Below are 10,734 nucleotides of genomic sequence, written 5' to 3' on the forward strand. Positions count from 1 at the left end.
GGCGACTCTAATAAGGAAAAACAAATTGGCAAGAAATGTGCGCAGGAATCATGGCTATGGCTTGAACTTTCGCATGCTTCATGCCGCATAACCTACTCCATGGTTTATAATTATAAACCGTTGTACGTACATGAATTCCTTGTGATATTATCATACTCTGTTGTCTAATAATGGATCTTTCTTTCCAATTAATCACACTCGATCATTTGTGTGTTTCTTGCTTCTTTAATCTTTCTAGTTCTTCCATTGCTTCGAGGTTCCAAGCACCAAGAGGTTATGCGGAACATAAGGGTGCATGGCCAATCATAGGCCACCTCCACCTTCTAGGCGGCGGATACCAGCTTCTTTACCGCACATTGGGCTCAATGACCAACAAATTCGGCCTAGCTTTCAACATCAGGCTCGGCAGCCCCGGTGCCTTTGCAGGAAGCAGTTGGGAAGTAGCACTGTTTCTTCACCTTCACATCCGACCACGGGCTACGCCGTGTTTGGCTTGGCACTATAGCCCCTTCTGGCATGAGAGAGGAAGATTGCAACACTCGAACTCCTCTCGAACCGCCTCCTGAGATGCTCAAACATGTCTGGACTTCTGAAGTTGAAAACTTGAAATGGGAATACGAGAGTTTCACGGTGTGTGGGTCGAAAAAGAGTCACGCGCTCCTGTGCTCGTGGAAATAAAGCATTGGTTGGAGAAAGTCTGACACTCAATGTGGTGGTGAGGATTGTTGAGAATGTGTATAAATATAACTCCCACATTGGAAAAATATAACTTTGCTTATGGGTTTATAAGGGTTTGGGCCACTTCATCCATTGCCAATTGGTTTTGGATGTGAACCTCATATTACTTTATTATGGTATCAGAGCAGGTTACCCACATAGTCGGTTTCAGCGTTGGCCACACGTGCTCACTGTCACCCAATATAATTTGTCCACGTGTATGGCTCGAGAAATCGCTACACGTGCGGGGCGTGTTGAGAATGTGTATAAATATAACTCTCACATTGGAAAAATATAATTTTGCTTGTGGCGGGAAAGAGTTAATTTGGCGGTCGGCAGCTGGCTTGAGAAATCATCATACGTGCCGGGGCGTGTTGAGAATGTGTATAAATATAACTCCAACATTGAAAAAATATAACTTTGCTTGTGGGGGGAAAGCATTAATTTGGTGGGGTGAGGCGGTGCCAGAAAGCAATCAATCAGTTTTTTCATCTAACTGGGATCTTTGTGGTTTCGGATGCAGTGCCATTTTTGTTGTGCTTGGAGTTGCAGGGACATGAGAAGGCTATGAAGAAGATCGCCAAGGACTTGGATCAAATACTTGGTGGGAGGCTGGAGGAGCATCACCAGAGGAGACTAAAATCTGACTGTGATAAGGTCAAGGCCAAAGGTGTGGAGGAGGCTAGGAGGACTTCATTAATTGCTGTCATGCTGTCTCTTCTGGAACAAGGAGAGCTTTCCAACTTTCAGCATGACAACATCAAGTCTACTTGTCTGGTATGTTTCAAACGAACACTAGAATTTATTGTTACAGCTTCTCCATTGGAATTTTAGGTTGAGAGTTTAGACTCTCTAGCCTGCAGCGCATAATGGACCTACTGCAGCTCATGATCTAGGGTCACTACACCAAAAACTGCATCACACGACGGTGAAAAAACGTCGTCTGATTTGAAAACTCACCGTCGTCTATCTCGATGTTGTCTGATGAAAAATCAGACGACGGTGAATTCACCGTTGTATGATACAAAGTCAGTCGACGTATATTTCTTAACACCATTGTCCAAGAACTCGACAGATGCCGGACGCACCCATGCGTAGCAGTTCACACAACAGAATTTGCTTTTATGCAGTTGTGGTTTGAATTTTCATACAACGGTTTTGTAGTTTAGCTGTTGTGTGATTAAAAGTAAGACAACTGTGTTCTAGTATTTTATGTTGTGTGATTTAGAGTAAGACAACTATGTTCTAGTATTTTCTGTTGTATGAGCTTAAAACTAGACGACGTTACTTATTGAAATCCATTGTGTGATATCTAGAACTACGTTGTGTGAATACCCAAATTTTGAATAGGTATAAATTAATAGTGAACAATTGGAATACAAATTGAATGCAAACCATCAAATGATCAATATTTGTACCAAAAGCATTGTGATACATCAATTCATCAAATATTGAATTTAAGGAACATTGTTAAAACATTGATTCATCTCATAGACTAAGAAGCTTTTAAGTTTTCTGGCTAAGTTTTACATGATGAAAGAAAATATAGCTTGCTGCAATGCCGGGTACTCCATGCTTGATCTTCCAATGACTCTTTATGCAACAATCCACCATATAGTTCCTGACACAATTTACAAATGAAATGAAAACAAAAGGGATTATGCCTTACTACATAACAATGCTCTATAGTAATGTTCATTCTTGCATAGCACACTTAAAAGAAGACATATATACTCCTCAAAGTTTTGTATTGCTTGTTTAGAAAAATTATGGAGTCAAGAGAAATCACCTGAAAAACCTACACCAAGTATGCATCAAAAATGAGATTCTCTGCCTTGAAAGTTTCCCAAAGCTAATAATTTCATAAAAACACACACAACAGGGAGAATCACTCAAAGTTACCTCCAATGGAGAAGATCATAGTGGTACAACAGTTCCATCAAGCTACTGAACCCGAGTGCTTCTCTCCAACACATCTATTGCACCCTGCCATAATGTAGCACCTCATTTTAGAAGTGAAATCTTAAACATTCTGAGGAAATTGAAAGAAAAATGGAGTGCAAGAACATACGATTGTCCATGTTAATGTTCAAAGTTGTAACCACATAAATAAAATGAACCATTTCAAGTCTAGAGTTTGGCTTACCTAGTAAATCCATACACTACTAAAAAACATGATTTAAGGACATTGAAACCGTGTCCTTAAAAACATACAAGGACTCTTTAAAAAAAAGTCCTCTATCCGAGAGTCATTATAAGTCCCAAACAAGGACACTGAAAATGTGTTCTCTTATCTATACGAGGACACAGTTTGTGTGTCCTAAAAGCTTTAGTCATGGCGTGTTTAGTTTACCTAGTCTTAGGCGGCAATAGGATGTAATCACAGAGTTAGGAGCATCAACTACTGTATATATAAGGTCTGAAAAGCCAAGAACACTATTAGCTTACATGCACAATTATGACGCTAGCATCAACTACTTTATCAACAACCCATGTAATTCAATTAAGCTTTTGGCAACACCCTCTATAATTCATTCCAACTCTAAATCAACAGATCACCTATAATCAAACCAGTTGAACCCAACACATGTTTATAAATTCAACGCTAAAAATAGAGATGCATAAGCAACCAACATTCCAACTCACCCTGTAATTGTTCAAATCTTCCAGAAGGTATTCACGTTCTAAATGGTTTAGGACTTTACTGCTCCCATTCCTCCACCTTAATCTCAAACACCGCTTGGCCTCCCACAAGCACTTCTGCAATCCCTGGTTTCCTCTATTGTAAACCTTGAATTGACAGTAAAGGGATTGTTAATTAAGCGAGATAAAGGAAAAAGAAAACTGAAAAAAGAGTACGGTGAAGAGAGTCGAACCTTCTCCTCCCAAGTTCTTTTTCTTACTACCTACTTTCTGTATAAAACATATCAAAACATACAAAGTAAACTTGACAGAAAAATACAAACATGTATATAAATGAAAGCTCTGAATAGGATAGATACCGACGCCAAATCCCACTGACAACCGTCCTAAATCCAGGCACCAAGCATTCTGCATCAAGCATTTAACTCAGCTACACTGATTGAACCAAGTAATGGGAGAAAACAAAAAGAGAGGGAAAAATGCCTTTGGTTTTTTTCCTAGCAATCATTGACAATCTTCATCTGAAAACTTTTATCACAGGTTCGAACTTGCCAAGAACTTTTACTACAACCATATATATCTACAATGTATTCAAAAGTTTAAGTCCAATCTAAAGACTTATCTGTGAAAATACTTCTACATCATTCCTTTGGGTGAAACGTAAATTTGAACATATTAACTGTGCATATATATAGAGATAGGAAAGAGAGAAGAAACCTGTGCAAATGCTATAGTGAGCCACCTTGCAGCACTAAGTATTTCAAAAAAACCACATTGTCTGCTTGATCAAAACATACAGGGAATAGAACAAAAAAATTTCAGATTTCACATTTAACGATCTTCAGCAGGCTCAGAGTTAGAGTATATTGAAAAACTTACGCCTCTACGACTCGAGATCCGTTATCGTCCCATTTCTTAATGCACCAATCATTCCTCCAATCGTCATTGTTAAACCGAAAATTGAGTACTAAAACGATCACAAGAAAGTCCATCAAATGCAAAAGAACAAAAGAAACAAATAATCTGAAAATACTAGTACTTACTGCTGCAACAGTAAGGCCCAAGTCTTCCACAAATCCTGATCTAGCAGATGATGAGTATCCTATCTACAAACTAAATTTATAGCACTTTAGGACCAATGCATAAACAAAGAAGTAATGTACACTATTGTATCTCCTTTCTTTGTGTATGGCACATTTAACCTAGACCAACAACTTGATGCAGCAGAACATACTTATCAGTACACTAACTCTCCTTTCATCCTAAAATATGGTAATATTTGGCAGAAAAATGTAGAATTTGAAATGTGAATGAGAATGACTTACAGCACATCCATAGCTGAAGGAACCACAGAGAGCGACCAATGTGCTCAGAACCACAACACCTGAAGCTCCATTGATATTGGATTTTGACCCTGATAGAGCTAGTAGCCCCTCTTCCATGGCTTCTCTGTGCATCAGAAGGAGATGAGTAAGAAGAGTGGGAGTGCAATATTGTCTTATAACGAGAGAATATGAAATCCATCTCATTGTAGATAATATCCATATTATACTATGAACCTGTTTGTTTAGAGACTAGATCTATAGTCTCCATATAAGACAACTACAGACACATAATTCCACATTCTGAAACCCAAAAATTCCAACTAAAACGTTTAAGACAACTACAGACACATAATTATAAAATGAACTGCCAAGAGGGGGTACAATTCAACTATTGGAAGACTGCACATAAAGTAAGTAGAAAAAGAAAAGATAGAAAATAGACTAGAAGCATAAACTTTCAAGTAGGTAGAGAAAAGAAAAGAGATTTGATCTGCATTCATACTCTGCTGAAAGTACCGTACCTATGATTTGATGCCTCCCCAAATATTGGCATAGGGTATAACACCAGAGCTGCTGAAGGAGGCCATAAAACCACTGTGAAGCATACAAGTTTGTTTTAGAAAAAAAAAAAAAACTCTAATAGACAATAGTCGTGCAAAATTGAACAAACTTCTTTCTTCAATCCAAGTCATTCTTTATATAAACATATATAATCACTATGAAGTTGGAAGCAGCCCAATACATTCAAAAGATCAGAGAAAATTATTTGACCTTGTTTACAGCAAGAAACTAAGCAGAGAAGGCTATGGTGTGGATCATAGTGAGTGCTTGATCTAGCTTGAGCATTGTTCATCCAGAGGTTGACAGGAATTAGTGATTTATCCTCCAAAAATGTAGGGCTATAGAAAACAACCAGTGGACATTTGTGATTAACAATGAGAAAATTAACAAAGTAACAAAGTAAACTATATCCTACATAACAGTTTTTATTTTCCACAAGACCAATGTATCCACTCTCACTCTACATCCAGAACTAATGCTTCTCCTCAAAATTTCACCTTCCAGTATTGAGTTAATAGCTATTACCTAGCCTTCACCTTCCAAAACTAATGTAGTCAATCTAATCCCAGGTCTAACAGAAACCACAAACAAGGGTCTCACCTTTACTTGATATTGAGCAACCAAAGACAAGATAGTTAAACTAAACCTTAACTTGTTGCTTAATTGCTACCGAGATTCTTGATTAACACAACTGCAAATATATTTACTGTAGAAAAACCTTGTGATCTGCATGTATTCTGTTTTCAACTAATGCATATAAAATTGACAACCTAAAATTTCACATTGAGTAAAGAGACCTACAAACCAAACCACATTGAGTAAAAAGCGGTTGCAGAGATAATATCAGTGATTGAAACAATGATGGTTTCTGGTTGCAATTGCTGAAAGAAAATCAATTCCAATTGAATAGAAAGACTGAAAGATTTCTTCAAAAAAAAAAAAAACTGCAAGAGAGGTTTGATTATTACCTGGAGAAGATGATTGAGGCCTTGAGAGCTTCCCGTTCTCTTTCTAGTTCTCTGTGAAGAAGAAGAAGGCGCTTAGCTTCTCAAACACATTATAGCTACCTCAAAACCCATTACAGATAGCTCAAACACAACCCCCAAAACCCAATGGCTTTCAATTTATGAGCAAATCAGCAACTACCCAAAACAAAATCAGAAACAAAATACCCATCACTCCATCAACAACTACAAGATTATCCGCAAATCATCGACTACCCAATGCCCATCACTCCATCGTCTCCAAATTACACAAACACCCATTGCAATATCGAAAACCTTGGGTTCAGTTCATCATCTGACAAAGGCAATTTCTACTAAAATCAAGAACAAAAGTGCTACTAGCGGTCCAGAAAAGTAAAATCAACAACGAAGGAATCTAAAAAGCACTGAACATGAAGCGAATTTCAAGCAAAATTGAGAGGATAAAGATGAAAGTGATACCATCGGGGTGGGAGGAGAAAAGAGAAGGAGGAAGGGCAAGGCGGAGCTCCGGTGTGGACTGCGTCTTTGGCGGATCTGGTGAATTTGAGAAGAGAGATGAGAGAACAGGTGTGAATGAAGAGAAGAAGAGAAGAAATACCCAGTGCGGATCTTGCAAAGAATGAGATTTATCTTCTCTCTGGGCTGAAGAAATAGACTAATCAAGTAGAACCCAACTCGATTGGTCAGAACCCAAATCCCCCATTTCAGTAGAATGAAAAACCCCCAACTCGAACCCTAATCGAATAGAACCTAAATCCAGACTTTGAAAGACGGTGATTTGTGATGGCTAAGTGTTTTGAGAAGATGGTGAAGAAAAGCTCCAGATTTTGCTCGAAATGAAGAAAAGCTCGAGGTTTCTCTCTCAGATAGGAAAATGGCCAAGGCGTTAACTTTGTTTGAGTGTGCCCTATAGTTGGCTAAGGCAATAGGCATTAACTTTTTTTTTTTTTTTTTAAACACAGACAGACAACGTATAGATACGTTTACGTTGTCTGATTTGTTACATAGCTGAGGGAATAAAAGATAGAAATTTCCCGCCTCTGCAATCAAAATGTTAGGTTTCGCGCTTAGGCTAGTCATTTCTCATTCACACAACAGAAATAGTTCATTCTGTTGTTGGAACTTGCAAGCATAACAAACAATTGAAGCCAAATTTTCTCGTTTTGGGGGGAATGAATGTCATTTTGGAGCCATCTCCAAATTTTGGTACTCACTTGCACAATAGGACATTAAAAACCATTGTATGATGATTTGCAGGTATACTCCTACAATGGAAGTAACTAAACTGTTGTCCAATTTAATAGCATCTAGGGTACAATTTGGAGCCAAATTTGACTCAATGGTAGAAGGGAAATATGCCGGTCTTTTTTTTCATTCAGACAACAGATAATCTTTCTTTCCGTTGTGCCATCACCTCATAACTAGAAGTTTTAGAATTTGAGCATCATTATACAACGAAGATTTATTAAATGTGTTGTATGATTCAATTGTCGTCAACAGACAACAGAGGATTTGTTCTCCGTTGTGTGATCACCGTTGTGTGATGCAGTTTTTGGTGTAGTGGGTTTAGCCTCTTTAATTAAATTATATTATCGAATGTGATATTCACACTATTTTTTTCTTCAAGATACTATTCGCATTCTCACAGTAAAATAAAAGGACAGACTAACTAATATTTTGAAAAAAAAACTTGAGTGTAAATATCACCATGCACCCTAGCGAAGAACGTGAACTATAACCCTAGCCTAGACAATCTCTACGATAAAGAGCACAAGCTAATATTTTATTTTTGATCGAAAACAAGCAGTTATCCTAGGTGGCAGTGACATGAAATCAAGTACTCTGACGTGGGCCATCTCATTACTCCTGAACACTCGCCACATGTTAAAGAAGGGATCCAGAAGGCACAGGAAGAGTTAGACCTCCATGTAGGTACAGACCGGTGAGTTGATGAATCAGACATCAAGAACCTTGTCTATCTTCAAGCCATTATCAAGGAAACTCTTCGTCTTTACCCAGCTGGCATGGGCCTCTCTTAGAGCAAGTTCACTCATTGGGTCACCGGGTCACCCTCTATTCACTGTTTTTTAGTGTTTATTTCCACCCTCTGGGTCACCGGGTCAGTTTGCAGGTCATAAAAGTGAACTAGAAAGTGATTTTGGTGACCCAGGTCAGTTTTGAAACTGTGCCCGTGACTGAGAGGGTGAAAATAACACTAAAAAGCAGTGAATAGTTGGTGACCCAACAAGCGAACTTGCTCTTAACAGGACCGCGAGAGCTTTGGAAGATTGCATCGTGACCGGGTACGTACCACGTGCCTGCTAGCACCCAGCTGGTCGTAAACGTTTGGAAGATTCAAAGCGATCCGAGTGTATGGACCAACCCATCTTGATGTAGATCAAGATTTTAGCCAATTTCAACAAAAAAATCTTGAAAATAAAGAAGCATCTTCACATTAAGAAAAATAATTTGAATATTGAAAATTGGTATTCAAATAGGCTTCTTAATAATGGAATTAATCATAAATTACTCTTTTGGATATATCGGGATTCTCGAGCAAAATCTTGATTGGGATTCCAAGCGTAATATTCTTTAGTATCTAGGATTCTATTTCCGATTTTTATTTAATCAGGTTTAATTAGGTTTCTTAGTTTTTGTCTACAATAAATTGTTCTTTATGTTTTCTAGTTGTATTAGGTTTATGTTATGTGCCCTATATAAGACACCTCTTAGATTGTAATTTTCATTCAAGTTATCAATAAAAAAACTAAATATTAGAGAAGTTTCTCTATGTTTTTTACGGCTGTGTCAGTAATTTCTAGTGGATTCTACCTCATCTCATATGGCTTTCGACGCTTGACGGAGCCTTTTACTATCGTGTTCACGCTTCCCGCATCATTTGGTATCAGAGCGGGTATCACCCGCTCCTTAGCAAACAACGATCCAAGGGAGAAGTTCACTACCACCAACCTCAACGACGTTGGTCGTAGAGTATCTATCAAAGAAAGTTTCGTTGAAGAGGAACATACTGAGGGATTTGCCCCAGGACAACCTCATCAATCCAAAAAAAAAAAAACCATGGAACGTTGGATATTCACAACATCGGATTACGACGACTTCCGAACTACATGTATCATCAAAGACAAGGTATGCTCTGTAATAATTGATAGTGGTCTACGAGAGAACTTTGTAGCAAACAAAGTTGTGGATTATTTTCAATTACCGACAGTGAAGCTGAGTGATCCATACTGGATTCCATTTGGGGAGGATGAATATTCACAAGTAACAGAGGTTTGTAAAGTTCCTGTCTCTATGGGAAAATTTTATAATGAAGAGATTACTTGTCATGTGATTGACATGGACGACACTAATGTGCTTTTTGGAAGACCATGGCATGAAAGCGTCAAAGGTGGTTATTGCAAAGACAACACATATTTATTTAGGTGGGAGTCGCACAAAATTAAAATCAAGCCTGGAAGGAAGAACATTAAGAATGACCATCCTGAGGAATGTGAAAAGGAACGTGAAGAAGCCACTTTGAAGATTGAAGAGAAACTCATTAAGGACAAGGAAGCTGATTCATTCATCACATCGATATCCATGTCATGCATACCTAATTGTGTTCAAGATCAACCCAAGGAAAAGTCAATGCCCATTCCTTTTCAAGTGGGAGTTCAAATTTCAAGATGCTTATTCTAAACTTGTCTACGGTATTGGATTCATGGTGATACCTTTTAATTTCGAGAATATTAAAGTTGATGGCTTGTCATGTTTTATTCCTACTAATGATCAAGCTGCATACAAGAGGAACTCGAGGTCGAGTTCTTTTCAAGTGGAGGAGACTGATGTAGGACGAGATTTTAGCAAATTTCAACAAAAAATCTCGAAAAGAAAGAAGCGTCTTCACATTAAGAAAATAATTTGAATATTGGAAATTGGTATTCAAATAGGTTTCTTAATGATGAAATTAATCATAAATTATTCTTTTGGATATATCGGGATTCTCGAGCAAAATCTTGATTGGGATTCCCAGCGTAATATTCTTTAGTATCTAGGATTCTATTTCCGATTTTTATTTAATCAGGTTTAATTAGGTTTCTTAGTTTTAGTCTACAATAAATTGCTCTTTATGTTTTCTAGTTGTATTAGGTTTATGCTATGTGTCATATATAAGGCACCTCTTAGATTGTAATTTTCATTCATGTTATCAATAAAAAAAACAAATATTAGAGAAGTTTCTCTATGTTTTGTACGGCTGTGTCCGTAATTGCTAGTGGATTCTAACTCATCTCATATGGCTTTCGACGCTTGACGGAGCCTTTTACTATCATGTTCACGCTTCCTGCATCACATCTGCTTTCGAACCAGAGGTTTATGACTAGTTAGCCACTACAACAGTGTCCAATGTTGATGTTATAGGTCAGCAATTTGTGCTAATTCCTTTTGGGTCCGTGAGACGGTCCTGTCCAGGTGTACGTGCCGTTTGCGCTGCTAGTTCTTTA

General features: G+C 37.9%; 1 protein-coding gene, 1 long non-coding RNA gene and 1 pseudogene across 5 annotated transcripts; 1 reads left to right on the plus strand and 2 right to left on the minus strand.

The window, feature by feature from the left end:
- Positions 1–516: 516 nt before the first annotated feature.
- On the plus strand, positions 517–8,271 carry LOC133737918 (xanthotoxin 5-hydroxylase CYP82C4-like; annotated as a pseudogene).
- On the minus strand, positions 3,058–4,976 carry LOC133739065 (uncharacterized). 4 transcript variants are annotated; one of them, XM_062166778.1, is made up of 5 exons: positions 4,686–4,976; positions 4,240–4,473; positions 4,078–4,138; positions 3,720–3,768; positions 3,064–3,630 (listed from the first exon to the last, which is right to left on the minus strand). In XM_062166778.1, the coding sequence occupies exons 2-5, from the start codon at positions 4,350–4,352 to the stop codon at positions 3,620–3,622; spliced, it is 234 nt and encodes a 77-aa protein (XP_062022762.1). In that variant the 5' UTR covers positions 4,353–4,473; positions 4,686–4,976; the 3' UTR covers positions 3,064–3,619. The 4 variants fall into 4 exon arrangements, 1 of the variants encoding a protein (XP_062022762.1); XR_009860435.1 differs by lacking the exons at positions 4,240–4,473; positions 4,686–4,976 and having other exon boundaries at positions 3,064–3,507; positions 3,594–3,630; positions 4,078–4,202; XR_009860433.1 differs by lacking the exons at positions 4,240–4,473; positions 4,686–4,976 and having other exon boundaries at positions 3,058–3,136; positions 3,364–3,768; positions 4,078–4,196.
- LOC133735588 (uncharacterized) lies at positions 5,209–6,865 on the minus strand. The gene is made up of 4 exons (XR_009859143.1): positions 6,692–6,865; positions 6,215–6,265; positions 5,457–5,584; positions 5,209–5,279 (listed from the first exon to the last, which is right to left on the minus strand). It is a non-coding gene; the product is annotated as an uncharacterized LOC133735588 (long non-coding RNA).
- Positions 8,272–10,734: the final 2,463 nt, after the last annotated feature.

The sequence above is a fragment of the Rosa rugosa genome, chromosome 3, assembly GCF_958449725.1.
Source record: "Rosa rugosa chromosome 3, drRosRugo1.1, whole genome shotgun sequence".
Classification (NCBI taxonomy): domain Eukaryota; kingdom Viridiplantae; phylum Streptophyta; class Magnoliopsida; order Rosales; family Rosaceae; genus Rosa; species Rosa rugosa.

What these genes read in the sequence shown, in the direction of transcription:
- LOC133739065 (XM_062166778.1), bottom strand. Translation starts at nt 4,352, where the DNA reads ATGGACTTTCTTGTGATCGTTTTAGTACTCAATTTTCGGTTTAACAAT. An exon ending in GGATCTCGAGTCGTAGAGGC is followed by an intron (nt 4,139 to 4,239) that starts GTAAGTTTTTCA and finishes TTGATCAAGCAG; the next exon opens with ACAATGTGGTTTTTTTGAAA. An exon ending in TCACTATAGCATTTGCACAG is followed by an intron (nt 3,769 to 4,077) that starts GTTTCTTCTCTC and finishes TGCTTGATGCAG; the next exon opens with AATGCTTGGTGCCTGGATTT.